Raw genomic sequence first — 18,054 nt, 5'->3', positions numbered from 1 at the left:
CCTTGCTGCCTCCTCTCCTTGATGCCAGTCCTCTTCCGCCTTCCATTCCTGTTCGGCGGCAACAGCCGCTTGATGTGCCACTGCCAACTCATTCAGTTTCCTTTCCCTCTCAGCCCGTTCCCAATCTTGCTGCTCTTGCCAAGTCCTTTGCGGCGATTCCTCTTGGATTGCGTCCGAGGGTAGGCCATACGTCCGTGAGAGGGCATCGAGGGACGAGATATCCATACCCGGCTCGTACGCGTTGGATGCAGTCGAGTCGTGTCGGGGGACAGGACTCGAAGGATTCTCCGTCGCAACAGGAATTAATGGAGGCTGGTTCGAATTCGGGGAAGGTGGGTATCCAGCTAGCGACATCTTGGAAAAGGGATCAACAGGAGTTTTTTCAGTGGGCAACTCGACGGGAGCGCCATGTTTCTCGCTCGCCGAGGGAGCATCTCCCCACGCCTGGGCGCTGCTCTCACCACCAAAGCCGAAGTTGGTCTGGCTCTGTCCCGTGTTCTGTATTTTTAGGTACGGGTTTTGAGATTTTAAAGGAGCAGATCCCGTAGAGCTGGTGCTGATTGCTCCAAGTGAAGATGGCGGCATTGCATAGTCTTGTTGTTCCTGAGGCTTCCGCATCGCTCCGTCGGCGGGACCAACGCGAAGTGTCGACGGCAGCTCACTCGACTTCTTTATCGGTTGACCATCACCAATCCTTAGGGCCCCGGGAAGCTCCTCTGAGGCGTGGTGGTTGTCATACTCGTCGTCTGACTTGTCCCAATCCGAGCCGTCGTCGAGGTCGGAATCGCCATCATATTTTCGGGCCTGTGCCTCTCCAAGCGGCTTCAAACGGAAGGCGGGAGATTCATGCAGATTCGGTGAATAGACCTCGGTATGTGAATCGGAGGTATTCGGCAGCGCAGGAGGATCGGAGGAGGTGGGAGTTGTAGGGTATGGCGGGTTGTTTGCAGCCTGAGAGAGGGGAGCCGGCACGAGCCCTGAGCTCTCGTTTACTGGTTTCCGGAGTACCATGGCGGCTGTCTATGTATGGGTATCAATATGAAAGTAGGTATATGTAGAGTTGGCGAAGAAGTGGTGGTGGTGGTGAGAATGCAGGCGGAGGACACGCCGTACTCGCAGGCTGTTTGCCAGTTTGGGGAGGCGCAGCTACGAAGTAGATCGCCGTCAGCAGAGGTGGATCGCGGTTGAAGGAACGAAGTAGCAAGTGTGCGCGGGGATGAGGGTTGAATTTGTGAGTAGGCCTTGGGGCAATGTGCTTGCGCGGCCTCTGTATAGCTTGCGGTGGAGGTCAACTTGGTGGCAGCAGGCAATGACGACGCCGTGGCTGGTGAAGTGGCGGCGAGCACGCCCCACTCGACGATTCTTCGACTGTCTCTGCTCAAGACGGCTGCAGTCGCGAGCGCTGTGGAACAAGATCAAAAAACACTGCGCATTCCCGCCGTGGTATTCTCAGCTGTCGCATTGCCTACAGTTAATTCATTCCTATCCCACACCCCCACCCCTCATGGAGAAGCCCGTATAGCTCCACGAATCCTGCACACTCTGCACCAGGCCGCGCAATGCACTCCTACATTCGGCCAAACACGTACATCGTCCTCCGCCTGCCCTCGGGCATCCTGAAGCTGCTGGAGATACTCCCAAATACGTATGTGGACTAGTTGGAGTGAGCATCCACTGACCTCCCGTGCTGAGTGCTGCGCGAACAATCTCTGACCATGCGCGCAGGAACATATCAATAGGCAAATTCGGCACCTTTCAAGCAAACTCACTGCTCGGACGCCCATACTACCTTACTTTTGAGATCCTCGATAAAGAAGGAGATTCAAACTCGGAACTGCGCGTGGTCCCTGCTGCAGAGCTTCATGAAAGCTCCCTTACCACCGCCGAAGATGACACGCCAGCCGAGTCGACAGACGAGCCCGCAGACGGTGGGGCCGAGTTTGATATCGTGGGGGATAATGGGGAAATCATAATGCAGAGTAATCGTTTGACGATAGATGACCCGTCACGGCAGACATTAACTATGGAAGAGATTGAGGAGCTCAAAAAGGCCGGCACTGGGTCCGGCAAGGAAGTAATAGCCAGGATTATGAAGTCGCATCAGGCGATAGACGAGAAAACACCCTTCTCGCTGGCTAAATACACCCTGCGGAAGTCGAGAAAATATTTGCGCAGGTTTACTGTGTTCCCAGCGGATGTTAATATGCTCTCGGAATATGTCTTAGACAAAGAAGCGCATAGGATTATGGAGCTGAGAGAAGAGAATTTGGGCCTCATCAACAGCTGGGCTAATATTCATTGCGCCGAATCGAGTTCTATAGTACCCTCCTCATGCGGCAAGGGGATGATTGGGGGTGGCCGGTGGCTCGTCGTGGACGACACGGGGGGGCTCCTTGTGGCGTCCTTGGCTGAGAGAATGGGCCTTCTCTACCCAGAAGAGTCAGAAGACGAAGCCTCGGGGAAGGAGGAAGAAGCCATCGAGAGTAAGCCGACGGAGGAGTCCAAATCGAATGGTATACCGGAAGAAGATGCCATGGTCATAGACACTCCGGCGGAGGGAACCTCAGAAACCACCAAACAGGAACCACCAGAAGCACCAAAAGAAGCCAATACAACCACATCAGAAAGCAACCCTTCAAAACCTCGAACGCCACGGGCTGCACACATACCCCCTATGTCCGCCCAAACCAACACCTTAACCATCGTCCACAGCAACGCGCAACCAAATCTCGGGTACCTCAAATACTTCTCTTACGACGCTACCGCCTCAAATCCCAAACACCCTCTGCACACCCACCTCAAGACGCTCACATGGCTGCAAATGCTCTACCCGGAGGACGACCCAGGCTACCAAGAGCCCGAAACTCTCTCCGATGACCTCCTCTCAACGATGAAATCAAGTAAACGCGGCACCTACTTCCGCAAACGAAGGCGATGGGAACGAGTCAAGCGCGTCGTCCAAGAAACCCGTGCCGGGGGCTTCGACGGCCTCGTTGTCGCGAGCGTTATGGAGCCCGCCACTGTTCTGCGTGCCTGCGTTCCACTATTAAAAGGCGGCGCAACTGTAACCGTCTACAGCGCAAACGTGGAACCGCTCGTCGAGCTCTGCGACTATTATAGCAAAGAGCGCCGGACGGCTTTCGTATCACGACAAAACATCGACACGACAGAGCAGAGTCAAGACGCGAATGATAGCACGAAAGCATTAGGGCCCGACGAAGCGATAGATCCAGACTTTCCCGTCAATCCAACCCTCCTCCTCGCCCCTAGCTTGCAGACCGCGAGAGCACGCCAGTATCAGGTCCTCCCAGGCCGCACGCACCCGCTCATGACGAGCAGAGGCGGCGCAGAGGGATTCCTGTTTACGGCGACGAGAGTTCTGCCTGTAGCTGGAAGGGTAGAGGCTCGGGGGACGTTTCGCGCGGGTAAGAAAAGGAAGATTCAAGTGGAGCCTGAAAAGGGAGGCTGAGGCGGCTAGGTTGCGGCGAAGTGCTGTTCATGCATTTTTGGATTGGAAAATTGCATTGAGGTAGCTTTTGCGTAGGTAACGTAAACGTCTTGAAGTGCCTCAGCTATTTGTTTCTATCTTTTCGAATACGTTCTTAGTCTGCTCGATGTGTCACGAAGCTCTCAGAATATAGAAACTACCTACTATGCTTCCTACACAATCACGCTGGCTGGGCGGGAGAGAAGTAGCACAATCATCAAGCACTCTGTCTCGTGTGTACACCTGACTGTCCCTGCTTGGGGTGCTTCAGCGCGTCTCCACATAGCCCAAGGTGAATGGCTTCCATCTCGGTCAGAATCCTGAAAATGCATTAAAGCGCCCCAAGCAGTGGCAGACAAGTGTACGCACGAGACAGCTTCTTGTAGAATTAGAGTGCCACCTTTTCCATGCCCCGCGTGACAATCCATTTCTTTCAGCTCTCAAGTTCATCAATCCAGTCCCTCTCTGTGCCGCACCAGCCATGCCACCAATCAACTCTTCCCTCAGAATCGATAGGCTCCGGTAGCCGTATTGCATCCCACGTACCACGAGGCAGCAAGGCTGACCGCCGTGCCACATCACATTACGCGCCGACCTTATCTCCAACCTCCACCATCCAGCTCCACACACAGCAATATAAATCATCCACTTCTACTCCGCCCATCTCTCTCCCAACCTCATCAATCTACCCAAAATTCCCCACTCCATCCACAATCCCTAAACGAAATGCCCACCCTCCTCCAAACCCTCCTCCCCTGCCTCTCCCCCCGCCGCCGTCGTACCACCAGCCCCCTAACCTACACCCCCGACATCAAACTCTCCACCGACCCCGCGCCCGAAGACGAGGCGATGGCATCCCGCCTCCTCACCACCCTCCTCCGCGCCGAGAAACCCGGCAAAACCCTGCAGGAGTCCCTCCAGCACGACCTAGACCTTACCGGCGAGGTGCGCACGCAGGGCTGGTACGAGACCGTCGCCGCCAAACTGCTCGCGGGGATGGAGCGGGCAATCGAGGATGGCAAAGCCATCGGCGGGGCTGTGGGTGTACGTCTAACCCTCCCCCTCCCACCCCTATCTACCAATGTTAGAGAGAAGGTGTGCTAAAAATGCACGCTACTATAGGAAGTACTCACCCACGCCCGCACCTTCGCCGCGGACTTCATCCGCGAGCATCCCGTCTACACGGCCGTCATCGTGACTATCGTGGCGTTGGGCGTCTTGTATCTGCTCTGGCCGTGGGTTGTTAGCGCGCTGGGGTTTGGAGAGGCGGGCCCGGTTGCTGGTAAGCTCCTTTCCCTCTTTTTCGTTCGGCTATGAAAATGGGCATGCGGATGCCGATTGCTTGTGTTATGATTTTGCACGAGCGGTACTGCTGTCTGGAGCGCCCCGGCTTGCATGTACCAGCGCTGCTATAAAGGTGGTGGCTCATTTCAACGACGTTGGACGTTACGTCGTGTGGGGGTTGACGAAGCTGGTCGGGGTGCTTCAGGCAGTGGTAGAAGCGTGTGTGCGGTTTTATGGCTTGTCGCTCGCTGTAGATGAGTTGATGTGGGTGAGCGCAGTGGCTAACGGTTGTATAGGGTCCTGGGCTGCGCGGTTCCAGGCGATGTATGGGCCGGAAGTGCCGGCGGGGAGTTTGTTCTCGGCGCTGCAGAGGTTGGGGATGGTGATGGGCAAGGGGGCAGTGGTGGCGATGCTCTGATTTGAGGAGCTTTCTGGAGGGTTTCAGCTGGACATCGAGATAGCTGCTATGAAGGTAGTGAAGGGAGTTTTCTTGGCTCTACAGTATGCCGAGTCGGCCAACGGCCAGATGGTATGGTGCTGGGAAAGTTACCCTACGGTAGAAGACTCTTGAGCTCTGCTACATCTATAGGCTCTTGCATGTCCCAGATCGAGGCATTTGCACGTGGTTCTTGGGGGTACATACTCACAAAAGACACCCTAGGGGGCTTCTCATTTGGTTAACATGAATGTAAAGGTTGTGACATCGTATATCAGGCCTCGATCATGTGACCAGTCCTATCGCGTGCCTTTTCCAATGCGTCCGAAATGGGGGCATATGTATGTGCGTTTTAGGGTGTAAGATAACGATGCAAGACCCCTCAGGGAGCTAGAGGACTAGAAAGCGTGAATGTAAAGATTTGTACGTTGTAGGTCAAGTACGGATTGCTGGTGATTGGGATATTCGGAACCTGACTGGGCCGCTAGTGTCGAAATGCTTTGAAAAAAAGGTCTTGAAGAAACAGCATGAATTCTATCAATACCACGACTGCCTCCGTAGTCCTCGGCCATTTGTGGCAACCAAGCAAGGCCATCTACACAAGCATCACCAACCGGCTTCAACCCATCAGCACACTCCCATCCCACCCCCTCCCAAACCCTCTCATCAGCATCGCCGAAGACTCAACAGCCCTACTCCTCCTTCGCCCCTCCCCTCCCCGCCCTCTCCGCGGCCTCCACGCTCTTCTTATCCGTCTTAATCTCACCCCCCTGCATCGCGCCCATGATGCCGCCCGACGTCTTCCACGGCCGCTTCAGGTCGCCCGATGTGGCGCTCTGGCCCAACAGGTGGATCTTAACCAGGTTGCCCTCGAAGGCGCCCTTGAGCGGGATGATACTCTGGATCAGGAGCGGGTTGGTGTACTTGAAGTACAAGTGCATGACGGCCATCATGCCGACGCCCATCAGCTGCGCCTTGTAGAGCCCTTTGAGTTGGGAGAGGTCGTAGGCGTGCACGGTCGTGTTGACGGGCTTGGGGTCTTCGCCGCTGCCCATGGGCGCGGGCTCGACGTATTTCAGGACGGTCATGTCTGGGGTTTGGTTAGTTTGGGGGTCTTTCTGAGGGGTGGGAGGTTTTCGGAGGCCGCGCGTAAGGCAGGCGGAAATGGCGGCGCAATGGGGGTTCTGAGGCGGGAGCGCCAGAGCGAGGTCGGGGATGGGTAGCACACCTCTCTTCTTGTTTATCTGGCTCTGCACATAGAGGTATATGCCCGCGATGAGGACGTTGGAGACAACGTATAGCGCGCGCACGCCAATGAGCACGTTGGGGTCCTCAAAGTCGATCTTTTTCGAGAGCTGCATGAAGCCCCTACGGTCCGATTAGCACGGCCTCATTCTCTACAAATCCATTCGAATATGGTATATGAGGCGATTGGGGCGGTCGGCATACAAGATAATGACCAAGTTCGTCCTGCGAGTGACGTTAGTTGTGCAATTGGCAGTTAGCTTGCGCGAGCGGACTTACACCTGGGGATTGAGCGCCATCATAACAGCGGGTTCCTGGTTTCTTCGGGGAAGATGGAGAGGATGCGATTGCAGGAGTGAAGATGTGACGGGAGAAGAGGCGCGGTGGTGATGAATTTAAGAGACAGGGTTGCGGAAATCTGTAAGAGGACACATGGGGCACCTTCCTGACCGGGTTTTGGTCCGCCACACGGCCGTGAGCGGAGGGGCGGACTTGGCACAGACTTCTACACCACCAATCCGTCTTCCATTCACTTCTTCAGCCTCGTCGATTCAGCCTGGGTGTGGCACAGTTCCGTCTGGAGTTCTGGAGAACATGTACAATGCTACGAGAATTAATAGCCATGGACATATACTAAAGACTACCTGGGAAAAGAAGCAGCTTGATCTTGTTAGTGGATCTGATTCCACTGTACGCTTACTAGCATCGACCGTGAATATGTTGTTACCATGTGCTGGTAGTAAAGGTAAGGCAGCAAGGCAGCCGTGAGGGGCTGTATAACTTTCTGTGTCTGCCTTCTTCTCTTCATCGTTCCATCGTCCGTCAAATCGATCAAGACCGTATACAGAAATTTTCGATATCACGCAGCCATTTCTTCTCTAGAAACTATAGTTTCTCAGCAAGGGGTGACTTCAAGGCTAAACAAAGCCTTCAACCTCACACGGGCAGAACGCACCAGGCCCGCGATCGACCAGGACAACCGATGTCATCCTTCGCCATGCGGATGAGTGAGAAAGAAGCACTCTGCATGTATCTCGACGCCATGATGGAATCTTGCACCAAGGCCAGCATCGCCCTAGAGAGCGCTATAGCCATGCTTGGAACGGACGACCCGCCCAGTGAAATGCCAAAGGAGATGCGCCAGATGCGCGCCGCGCTCTTGCACTTTGTGATCCAACTCATGGCTGCATCGCAAAATGTTTCCGTGTTCTTCAACATTAGTAAAGCCATGGCGGAAGGACAGGCAGAAGGGAAAGATACACTAGCGATCCTTTCCGACGACAACACGTACAGTGTGTCTCAAGTCGATGTCATATACTGGAATGACACCAAAGTCTTCATTCGTTGTCCATACCGGAGCTGCGGGAATGTTCATTGCCATACCTATAAATCCTATGCTGCTATCCTCGAGCAACCTCCTTGCAGCCGAGGGCCTGCCTATAGATCATCGGTAAGGAACCTAGCCAAGTGGGGTACGAGATCAACAAATCGAGAGGCCTATTCGAAAATGTGTGTACTCGGAAGCATACACGGATAACAGACCTCGCTTACCTCCTCATGTCGGAAGAGAACGAGCAATTAAGCGAATATAAGCAACTCATTAAAGATTTTTTCTTCAATGTCTATAGATGGTAGAAATGCAGAGCAGCCATAGCCTCTCTTGAATACTTCCAAAGTCACTGGAGGCGGACAAGAAAAGATGGAACTAGCTCTAAGGAATGAGGCTGATTACCGCAAGACCTTTCTCACCCCACCAAAGGAGTCAGACCCCAGGAAGTTGTCTTTCCAGCGAGCCCCGGTTGAGAGCACCACAACGATAGCTCTGACACGCGAGGGAGCAAGATGCCTCAAATCAGTGACGTTTCAGGTGTCTCGGGAAAAGGCCGTCACAATTCTGCTGAGGGGAGGTCCGTTCGAACCGATCGCAGCGATGAGTGGACGCTCTCATCGCGCACATGACTCATTCATCTCTGGCGAGGAGTGGACGGAGAAGGCATTGCAACTAGCAGAGATCGTAGGACACATTTTCACTATTTCTGATTACGACCGTAGAAAGCCAAGATCTTTCCAAGCAAGTCACGCAGAGACGCAGCTGATAGCGTGGTACATCGACCACCGCGCCTTCCTCCCGAGAGATCGAGTGCCCGACACAGAATTAGATTGCAAGATCGAGTTTACGGAACGCAAGTCCAAAGACGAAGAGGAGCGAGGCGAGGCTCGCAGACTTTGGGAAAAGGATATCTGCTTCTACAGCTGGCAAAGAGAGATGCACCAAAAGCTTATCGCCATGTCGGAGAACGCCCCGCCAGTCTGCTTAACCAAAGCCACCATTATAGTCAGCGCATACGGGAGAGAGATCTGCGATGATTGTAAAAAGTTCGTCAAAAGGTTGAACTCTTGTTTTAGGCTTTCCATCGAGTTGATCGAACGAACCCGACCGAAGCCGTTAAAAAGACACGTAGGTTTCGCTGATGAGTCAGATTCTGATACGTCTACTTAAGCCTGAGTCGTCGCTTTCAAGTTATGGTATTGTGCGCCTTGGCTTGACTTCACTACGTCTCTAAATGTTCATGATCGCATCGTCAAAAACATTATTGGTCAAGGTAATTCCCTGGAGGTCTGAGCTTACGCGCTCTTCTCTTCATTTCTCTATGGATGTACAACGCACGAAAATACGACCAATTCTCCTGTACGTCGTACATACTAGCCTCTTATTCGTCCATGTTCTTTATTGCATGATACACCACGAGCTGCTCCTCGTTCAAGTTAGTCCGGGTCAGTAAATCCGATAAGTCCGGGCTGAAACCACCACTTCCATATGTAAGACCGTTATATCCATCGCCAAACGCTATCTACTTAGCTAATGAGATGCTGGCATAGGCATAGAGTTGATCCAATCACTAGCCGTGATGTACGAGCATTGTCTATATATCAATACAACCCTATATACCACCCAGGTCAGACATTGAGACCTGCATCCATTTCCACAACTATCTCCCACCTCCTACCCTCCTCCACCACTAACCCAACATGCCCATAAGAGACGCCAAAGACCAGGCCGCCGGCTTCACCAACCACATCTCAAAAATAGCCATCATCGGCGTCCGCCCCCCCTCCCCTATCCCCCACCCATCTCTAACCCCCCCTCGCAGGCCACCGGCCAAATAGGCACCCACCTCACCGCCGCCCTCCTCGCCACCGGCAAGCACACCCTCACCGCCATCACGCGGCCCACCAGCACGCGCCCCCTCCCCGCCGGCCTCCACGTCGCCCGCGTCGACTACACCTCGCCCTCCTCGGACCCGGCTCTCGTCGCCGCCCTCCGCGGCCAGCAAGCCCTCATCATCGCCCTCTCCGTCGCCGCGCCCCGCGACACCCTCCCGCGCCTCGTCCGCGCCGCGGCCGCGGCCGGGGTCTCGTACATCCTGCCGAGCTGGTTCGGGCACGACCCGGTGAACGACGCGCTGTGTGCGGACAGCCTGCTCGCGGCGCGCCGCGACGAGATCTGCGCGTTGGTCACCGAGCTGGGGGTTAGTCGGTACATCCTGCTCGCGTGCAACTTCTGGTACGAGTTCAGCCTCGGCGGCGGGGCGGACAGGTTTGGGTTTGATTTCAAGGAGCGGAGCTTGGTGCTGTTTGACCAGGGCGAGGTGCGGATTAACACGAGTACGTGGGCGCAGTGCGGCAGGGCGGTCGCGGCGGTGTTGGGGTTGAAGGAGTATCCGGAGGATGAGATGGATGAGGGGGCGACGGTGGGCCGGTTCTGTGGGGAGGGGAGGGGGGTGTATGTGAGTAGTTTCCGAGTGACGCAGCGGGAGATGTGGGAGAGTGTGATGAGGGTTACGGGGACGGCGGAGAAGGAGTGGAAGGTGAGCTATGAGTCGGCTGAGAAGAGGTGGAGGGAGGGGAGGGCGGCGCTGGAGGCGGGGGATCGGGCGGCGTTTACGAAGATGTTGTATAGTCGGATGTTTGTGCCGAATGGGAAGGGCGATGGGGATTACGAGAGTAGGAGGGGGCTGGATAATGAGGTCCTGGGGTTGCCGGTGGAGGATTTGGATGAGTGGACGGCTGTGGCGGTGGGGATGGGGGAGAGGGGGGAGGTCGCTGGGTCGCATTGAGGGCGGAGGAGAACGGTTTGCGACGTACAGCGCCTTGTTATATGTATTCGTACACTTTGCTGCCACTGTCAGTGGGGGTGTAACGTAGTAATAGAAACCGGGGGTAGTAGATTTACTTCCAATCTGCGTTCACCCTGCTGACTCCGCCCAGGGTAGCCTCTCGAGTTTACTGGTTGTCCAAATGCCGAACTCCTCTCTCATTCGGAATGCTGAAAGTACCCTGAGGCTCCTCACGCAGTGGTGAAGGGTTTTATGGATATCTATGACCAGGCATTGTAAGAACGAAAGATGTGAGTATTAGGGAATGGGACCAATGAGGCGAGAATTAGATTGTCAGGAAGAGTACATTCGTCGACCTGTGCATTTTTCTGTGCTTGGTGATAGCCTGAAATTTCCAAGCATGCCTGCAAGGTGACTCGATGGTCGATTGGATGGCGAGCTTCAGCCTTGCAGGTACCAAAGTCGATATGAGCGTGAGAGCTCTGAAATAATAAGAGGTGTAAAACACAAGGTACCGGTGCAAAGCACAATTGAAAGCAGGGCCCGCAACATATCTCCCTCGCTGCCATTTCTGTGAAGGCTCCCTATATCTTGAATCCCTGCGCACCATCCAAGCGTATGCATTTCCAATAATGTTGACAAAGGAAATACTAAGTCACAGATCAGAAAGACTTGGGAGTTGAGAGGAACAAGTCCATTAAGTTTCTTGTTTGTGTGGGAAAGAATCGACTCCATTTCCGAGAGAGCATGCCGTTTTTGTGGACGAGAGACCAGAGCACGCAAGATATCGTAGCCACCAAACTTCCACTTCCCAGCTGGTTGAGCTTTTCGAGGGAACCACATCGACCTCTCGCCCTCCTCCATCCCCAATCATCTGACCGCCATCGCCATCATCGACTGAAGAGAATTGCCTATATCGAAGACGGATACAACATGACTCTCACAGACGCACCAAAGCTCTTCGGGGGGAGGTTGGACCTGAACTTCGCGCGGACCACACCGGAGTTGCCATGAGGACGCTGGACCTTGCCCCTGCGGAAGTGTTAGCCTGTGCGCGGAATTTACAAAATATCTGTGTGGCGGAGGGGATTGTGCGATTGTATGCTGCGTGTGCTGGAGGCTCGCAGGATTGGGGCGTGGCGTACCAGATGACCCTTATCTTGGTGCCTTGCTTTTCCCTCTGTGCGCGGTAGACGTATGCGACGCGCTTGCCGCCTTCGAAGAGTCAGCGTTCAATTCAGAGGAGTCCTTGGACGTGAGTCATCTCTTACAGTAGAAGCGGGCAGCGTTTGTGTCGTCCACACCCTCGAGCTTCAGCAACGAAGTGCCGGGGCTGGTGTTCCTCTTTCCTCGGGCGTAGCTGAGGTGCTTGCTATGCCAGTGTCAGCTTCGCTCTGGATACTGCCTGTCTGTTCAAATTGCGCGGTCGCAGTTGTCTCGGTCGTCTCCATGGTGCCCTTCCAACATGATGTTGTAGCCGTGTGTGCGCTCCGGCCAAATTGTATGCTCCACCACAAGAAATCGGGGATTGAGTCGCCGGTCGCCAGGGAAATCGAAGGAATTCTTTTTGAGGGGATACTGGAAGATGGAACTCACCCCTTCACGTAACTAGATGAGAGAATACGTCAGCGAAAGGTTCAATGGGGATGCTGCGAGGACATGGCGAAACACAGAATATCTGCAGGCGGCCGTTTCTGGGCTGGAAGGGGGAGCACTCACAGTCTGTGACCTGCCTCCGGCATTGTGACGATTTAAAGGGATCGTGGGTTGTCGTCTTGGTGGTTGCTGGAATGGAGGTGGGTTCGCCGTTGGCGTTGAAATTGGAGTGTGGAATCGAAGGGTCGCGTAAAACACTTGACTGGGCTAGCGTGCCAAGCCACGTCCCTCGTGCCGTCCACTGGGCCATCTACAGGCCTTTCGCCTCAAATCCTCATCAGCCCCTCATACAATTCAATTCGATTGCATTTTACATCATCACCACCTCATAATTACTTGAAACGACGCTCACCCAACATGCCTCCACTACCACAATGTCCAATCTCCATCTTAGTGTGAATCTCACCGCGGATGCTACGGCATTATTCGGCACCCAGTCAATGGCAGACCTTTCGGTGCATCTTCAGCCCTTGAGTATACCTCATGTCGCTTAGCTGTAGTCTTAAGGGTAGTTCAAGACTTGTGTAAAGCTGGCTCTTCTAGAATTCAACTTCAGCTCCCAGCTATTCTCAGCCTCCCAGATAGGAGCCAAGTCAATTGCCTCTACTCGTTGATTGGATCCCGTCTGCTTCATGGCCAAACACCAGCTTCCACGGGAAGAGCCTGTCACGGCCCACGACAATTCACGCCGGGTCCCTGAGGATCGCCGGAAGTTTGATAGGCATTCACTCTAGGCCCTGGTAAACGCGGGGAACCACGAATAGGAGCTTTCTAGGCTCGTAAATCCCCAGATTTCTGACTGTCCTAATGACCAAAGCCACGATGGTGGACTTTTCAAAGCACGGCATCCGGAAATGTACCTCCCTTTCTTCTTCGGCACGGATGATTAGAGCATCGTAGGCCGCATAGGCACGGCTCCCCATGCTTGCTAATCGGAGGTATCAATGGTTTCTCTCGCACTCCCTACAGTTCCGCGCATCGGGGCATTCATCGGCGGTGGGAGCTGGCGGCCTCGCTGACCTGGTGGGAGGGTTGCAGTAGCGCACACCTCGTAGAATCGAGGTCTGACAGCTATGAGATGCAAACCCCGGGCTCGGCGGTGACAGGTTCCTCTTACGTCTCCACTAGTCGAGACGCCCTCCAGCGCACAGTGGGCGACGAGGCCAGCAGGCCGGGGATTTTGGGAGTGGTATTCTCGAGCAGTGCGACGGCGCAGTGGTGGGGTCGGGCGTTTCGGCGTTAGTAAAGGCTTCCTCAGCGCGAGATCGTGACTTGGGTGGCTCCGGCTGCTTGGGATGTGCTAGGAGCTTTGCAAGACTCCATCCAGGCTTAGTGATACACGGGCCCAGCTGCATCTGCGCTGCTGTTAATAAATATCGTTGCGCCCGCCGGCCGCCCTCGCTGCTCTTCACCCCGCGACGCTTTGTTTTCCGCACCACCGCCCGTCTGCTAGCTTGTACGTCACCAAACCCTACCAGGAGCCCAGCGCGCGCCTTGATATGCCCAATTGATTCTTCCGCCAACCCCACCACACTTTCCTCACAACAACCGCCCCCCAAACAGACTGACCAGACCACCGCCCCATTCCCCAGCAGCACCAGCACTCTCTCCCGAACCCTCCATCCTCGCAATCCGAGCTTCGAGTCTCTTATCCAGAACCCACCGGTTCCGGGGTAGCTTCGTCATAGAGCGGGCGCAATGGCCAATACCGTCATTCAGCCTGAGGTTGAGTCCAATGCCGGGTAAGTGCTGTCCATTGAGTCGAGAGAGAGATGTTCCGGCCGCATTGGGACTATACTTCTGTATACAGCTGCTGCCAGGCTCGCCCTGCCATATTCCGTGTTGTTGGGATAGCCCTGGCTGCTCCCCAACGGGTTTCAAACCACGAAACGACGACGACCCGATGCTGACTTCTACAGAACAATTGAGCTGAAGGACAACACCGTCATAGTAGTCCTGGGAGCTTCGGGTGATTTGGCCAAGAAGAAGACTGTGAGTGTTGATTTCCGCACCGCTGTGTGCCCCGCTAACATCCGTCCAGTTCCCGGCCTTGTTCGGCCTCGTAAGTCTCTATGATCACAGCTCCGTTTCTAAGCCTAATCACTCGAGCAGCACCGAAACAACTTCCTCCCAAAAGATGTCAAGATCGTCGGATATGCCCGGACGAAAATGGACCACGAGGAGTACCTCAAGCGGGTCAAGTCCTACATAAAGACGCCCACCAAGGAGATGCAGGAGCAGTTGGACGAGTTCTGCGGCATGTGCACCTACGTGTCTGGACAGTACGATCAAGATGACTCCTTTATCCAACTCCGGAAACACCTAGAGGAGCTCGAGAAGGGCCGGAAGGAGACCAACCGGGTATTCTACATGGCTCTCCCGCCAAGCGTCTTCATCACCGTGTCTCAGCACCTCAAGAGGAACTGCTATCCAAACGACGGCATAGCTAGGATCATTGTACGTCCCCGCTTTTACTATGCTTTGTGACTCTATGGCTAACCGCGTGCTCTCGTAGGTCGAGAAACCATTCGGTAGCGATCTACCAAGCTCCCGGGAGCTCCAACGAGCGCTGGCGCCGGACTGGAGCGAAGATGAGATTTTCCGTATCGACCATTACCTGGGCAAGGAGATGGTGAAGAACATTCTCATTCTAAGATTCGGTAATGAGTTCTTCGGGGCCACATGGAACCGCAACCACATCGACAATGTTCAGGTATGGAAGTAGCTCATTCGGAGAAGAGAATTTTCTGATCAGTAAACAGATCTCCTTCAAGGAGCCTTTCGGCACTGAGGGTCGTGGCGGCTACTTCGACGAGTTTGGCATCATCCGTGATGTCATGCAGAACCGTATGTATTTCGGCGTATCTTCGATGTCTAGAGCTAACATAGTGTAGATTTGCTGCAGGTGCTCACACTGCTCACAATGGAACGGCCAATCTCTTTTTCCGCAGAAGATATTCGAGACGAGAAGGTGGGGAAAGAAACCTAATCTTAGGCCACGCAAGCTAACCGCAATCCAGGTCCGTGTTCTGCGCGGGATGCCCTCGATCGAACCCAAGAACGTCATCATCGGTCAATACGGGAAATCTCTCGATGGAAGCAAGCCAGGGTACAAGGAGGATGATACCGTGCCGAAGGAGTCCCGTTGCCCTACATTCGCGTCGATGGTCGCATACATCAAGAACGAGCGGTGGGACGGAGTGCCATTCATTCTGAAGGCAGGCAAAGGTAGGACCGTTTCCCATTGTGCGGAAGACCATATCTAACGTCTCGTAGCTCTTAATGAGCAAAAGACTGAGGTCCGCATCCAATTCAAGGATGTCACTTCTGGTATCTTCAAGGACATCCCCCGAAACGAGCTCGTCATTCGAGTCCAGCCGAACGAGAGTGTCTACATCAAGATGAACTCTAAGCTACCCGGCCTGAGCATGCAGACAGTTGTTACAGAGCTCGACCTTACCTACCGACGGAGATTCTCCGATCTCAAGATCCCCGAAGCGTACGAGTCTTTGATCCTCGACGCCCTCAAGGGCGACCACTCCAACTTTGTTCGTGACGATGAGCTGGACGCCAGCTGGAGAATCTTCACTCCTCTATTGCACTATCTAGATGACAACAAGGAGATCATCCCGATGGAGTATCCCTACGGTAAGCCCAATCCCAAACACTCGTCAAAATCACACGCTAACCCGAAGCAGGATCCCGTGGTCCCGCCGTGCTGGATGACTTCACGTCATCCTACGGATACAAGTTCAGCGACGCTGCAGGTGCGTTAACGACCAAGCTTTAATAGCCCCTCAACCCCTATACCTTACTTTCTCCCTTTGTCCAGCACAAGACAAAAAGTTCGGAGACAGCTCACACTACGCCCAGGCTACCAATGGCCAATGTCCGGAGGCCCAGAATAGCGCAGTTTTTGTGCAAAGCGGGGAAATCTCGGGTCCGTTCATAATGCCGGTGGCGGGGGTTATTATGTCGCTTTGTGGCCTTATTCCATTGCTATTGTGGATCTGGAAGAGAAAAGGCTGAATATGGGGGTTATGGATGAGCAATATCCCATAGACAAATCAATGAGCGTTGATGATAATGTGTGGTACAGTACTAGGTCACAAGTTTAGGCATGTCGTCTTTTGATCTCCTCCAGAAGTATGAGGATGCTGAAGCACCACAAACAGTGGCCAAGTAGGCCGAGTGTAAGCGCATAAAGCCTCTCTGATTCAAACTCTTAAGCTCTTCGCATCTAAATGTAGTCTTTATAATGCAACGAAGCACCTCAAACAGTGGTGAGCGAGTGTGCGTAGACTTGTGGCATCCTTAATCACCGCAATTCCCCTGCCGAACATCTACATTACCAAGGCCATAAGTTTGGGCACTCCTTGCTACTGTTTGGGGTGCCCGGACAGGTGTTGGAAATTCCAAATACGATGTAAAGGTTAACGCAGTTGAAACTGGACCCCCTTTTGACTGATCGAAGACATGGTACCTGGGGCACTCCTCACAGCGGTGTCGAGGAGCAAGAATGAAGCTGGAGCAGTGTATATCAGTGTGCCCAGACTTTTGGCGACGCACTGGGAAGATATGTGTGATGTGGAAATATGTAGTATGTTGATATGATACATGGTCTATTCCGTTAATCCAAACATAGCCTGCAAGGGAAAAGAAAACCAGGCACTATAACTAACAAAAGAGATCTAAGGTGCGGAACACCTCCCAGCCACGCGGTCTATCCAAGAATCCAGAAAAACCACGAAATAAGAACACCCAAGAAAGGAACATCCCACAAAAGAAAGACTAAGATCGAGAAATTCCGTGCTTCCTCCGCTGCCTCCGATGCTTCGGCACAGGCCTGTTCTCCATCAAATTATACTTCTTCTTAAACTTCTCGTCCATCGCCTCATACTGCTCCCGCGTCAACGCGAAATCTTCGCGTCTATAAGGGCCGTTGTGTGTCTGGTCCGCGCACCCGCCACTACTAGATCCTTTGCACTTCTGATGTCCCGCAACCTTCACCTTTTCGCTGTTCCCATTCTTGTCCAGAACAAGGAAGACTTCGCGCTTGTTTTCTACCGCGCCCTTGCACCGTGCGCCCTTGGGGCAGCGGTCGAAGGCAGGGGTGAAGGCCTTGGGGATCAGCAGCCGGTCGTTGCACTTGCAGCATTCCCAGTATATGCAGTCGTCTTTGGTCATGGCTGGCTCCGGGCCGATGTACTCCCAGTTCCCCTGCCCGTCGTCGGAGAAGTAGGGCGAGCCGCCTTCGACGTTGTCGGTGGCTGTGGTGTGGGCGTCGGCGTTGCCGGCGTCGATGTCCATTGCGTCGGAGGAGCTTGCCATTTTGGAGGAATGGGCGGGGAAGGTTTTGCTGAGGCGTTGGTTAGAATGAGGGGGAACTGGGGGGTTTGGGGGTCATGTACCTGTAGAGGTTCAGGAGTGTGTGCTTTGAGTTGGATGGGAAAGGTAGATGATGAGTCGGTTCGGAAGAATGTTGGTAGTTCTTTGTGGTTGCTTGTTGATAGTGTGGTAGAGATAGTATCGAGGAGGTGTGCGAACTGGCATACTTATACCTCTGGAGAGGGAGCTTTGGCCGTGAGTTATTACTTTCTGTGAGTCTTCAACGGGACCATGAAACGCCTGTGACTTTAGTTGATAGACCTAAGGGTTGCCCCTGAGTTCACATGAAGGCTCACGGTGTACCTGTGACTTCAGTTGATGGACCCAAGAGCTATCCGTGAGTGCAATTGAAGACGCAGAAGTTTCAGATATGAAAAAATGACATTTCCGGGCAGGACTTTCAATGAACAGTGCAACGGTTTCGAACTAACCGTGTGACT

General features: G+C 53.9%; 9 protein-coding genes across 9 annotated transcripts; 6 read left to right on the top strand and 3 right to left on the bottom strand.

Annotated features, from left to right (window-relative positions):
• Window positions 1-1,559: 1,559 nt before the first annotated feature.
• On the top strand, window positions 1,560-3,925 carry BDZ99DRAFT_570457 (Gcd10p-domain-containing protein; the record flags this gene model as incomplete). Its single annotated transcript, XM_033727993.1, has 2 exons — window positions 1,560-1,645; window positions 1,726-3,925. 2 exons carry the CDS (start codon window positions 1,560-1,562, stop codon window positions 3,467-3,469), a joined length of 1,830 nt encoding a protein of 609 aa, XP_033578172.1. The 3' UTR covers window positions 3,470-3,925.
• Window positions 3,926-4,085: 160 nt separating this feature from the next.
• Window positions 4,086-5,480, top strand: BDZ99DRAFT_415695 (uncharacterized protein). The gene is made up of 3 exons (XM_033716765.1): window positions 4,086-4,531; window positions 4,610-4,769; window positions 5,068-5,480. The coding sequence occupies exons 1-3, from the start codon at window positions 4,214-4,216 to the stop codon at window positions 5,187-5,189; spliced, it is 600 nt and encodes a 199-aa protein (XP_033578171.1). The 5' UTR covers window positions 4,086-4,213; the 3' UTR covers window positions 5,190-5,480.
• Window positions 5,481-5,613: 133 nt separating this feature from the next.
• On the bottom strand, window positions 5,614-6,863 carry BDZ99DRAFT_442075 (inorganic phosphate transport PHO88). The gene is made up of 4 exons (XM_033717796.1): window positions 6,732-6,863; window positions 6,657-6,677; window positions 6,436-6,575; window positions 5,614-6,297 (listed from the first exon to the last, which is right to left on the bottom strand). The coding sequence occupies exons 1-4, from the start codon at window positions 6,752-6,754 to the stop codon at window positions 5,900-5,902; spliced, it is 582 nt and encodes a 193-aa protein (XP_033578170.1). The 5' UTR covers window positions 6,755-6,863; the 3' UTR covers window positions 5,614-5,899.
• Window positions 6,864-7,295: 432 nt separating this feature from the next.
• Window positions 7,296-8,070, top strand: BDZ99DRAFT_297942 (uncharacterized protein). The gene has a single exon (XM_033714158.1). It carries the CDS (start codon window positions 7,435-7,437, stop codon window positions 7,987-7,989), a length of 555 nt encoding a protein of 184 aa, XP_033578169.1. The 5' UTR covers window positions 7,296-7,434; the 3' UTR covers window positions 7,990-8,070.
• On the top strand, window positions 8,071-9,134 carry BDZ99DRAFT_297926 (uncharacterized protein). The gene has a single exon (XM_033714157.1). The coding sequence runs from the start codon at window positions 8,152-8,154 to the stop codon at window positions 8,950-8,952; it is 801 nt and encodes a 266-aa protein (XP_033578168.1). The 5' UTR covers window positions 8,071-8,151; the 3' UTR covers window positions 8,953-9,134.
• A 348-nt stretch (window positions 9,135-9,482) lies between these two features.
• On the top strand, window positions 9,483-10,570 carry BDZ99DRAFT_570453 (NAD(P)-binding protein; the record flags this gene model as incomplete). Its single annotated transcript, XM_033727992.1, has 2 exons — window positions 9,483-9,554; window positions 9,605-10,570. 2 exons carry the CDS (start codon window positions 9,483-9,485, stop codon window positions 10,568-10,570), a joined length of 1,038 nt encoding a protein of 345 aa, XP_033578167.1.
• A 911-nt stretch (window positions 10,571-11,481) lies between these two features.
• BDZ99DRAFT_487848 (ribosomal protein L35Ae) lies at window positions 11,482-12,312 on the bottom strand (the record flags this gene model as incomplete). The annotated part of the gene is made up of 4 exons (XM_033722865.1): window positions 11,482-11,602; window positions 11,716-11,785; window positions 11,842-11,942; window positions 12,290-12,312. 4 exons carry the CDS (start codon window positions 12,310-12,312, stop codon window positions 11,482-11,484), a joined length of 315 nt encoding a protein of 104 aa, XP_033578166.1.
• Window positions 12,313-13,644: 1,332 nt separating this feature from the next.
• Window positions 13,645-16,288, top strand: BDZ99DRAFT_462464 (glucose-6-phosphate dehydrogenase). Its single transcript, XM_033719849.1, has 11 exons — window positions 13,645-13,968; window positions 14,146-14,218; window positions 14,268-14,288; window positions 14,339-14,683; window positions 14,742-14,939; window positions 14,989-15,073; window positions 15,121-15,197; window positions 15,247-15,454; window positions 15,503-15,874; window positions 15,925-15,993; window positions 16,100-16,288. The coding sequence occupies exons 1-11, from the start codon at window positions 13,925-13,927 to the stop codon at window positions 16,132-16,134; spliced, it is 1,527 nt and encodes a 508-aa protein (XP_033578165.1). The 5' UTR covers window positions 13,645-13,924; the 3' UTR covers window positions 16,135-16,288.
• Window positions 16,289-16,873: 585 nt separating this feature from the next.
• On the bottom strand, window positions 16,874-17,768 carry BDZ99DRAFT_297879 (uncharacterized protein; the record flags this gene model as incomplete). The annotated part of the gene is made up of 2 exons (XM_033714156.1): window positions 16,874-17,585; window positions 17,638-17,768. Coding segments are annotated over 2 exons (699 nt in total), but the record flags the coding sequence as incomplete, so codon positions are not given.
• Window positions 17,769-18,054: the final 286 nt, after the last annotated feature.

Source organism: Mytilinidion resinicola (assembly GCF_010093595.1).
Source record: "Mytilinidion resinicola strain CBS 304.34 unplaced genomic scaffold BDZ99scaffold_8, whole genome shotgun sequence".
Classification (NCBI taxonomy): Eukaryota; Fungi; Ascomycota; class Dothideomycetes; order Mytilinidiales; family Mytilinidiaceae; genus Mytilinidion; species Mytilinidion resinicola.
Note: the sequence above shows the minus strand (reverse complement) of the source record. Positions and strands in the feature narration are given on the sequence as shown.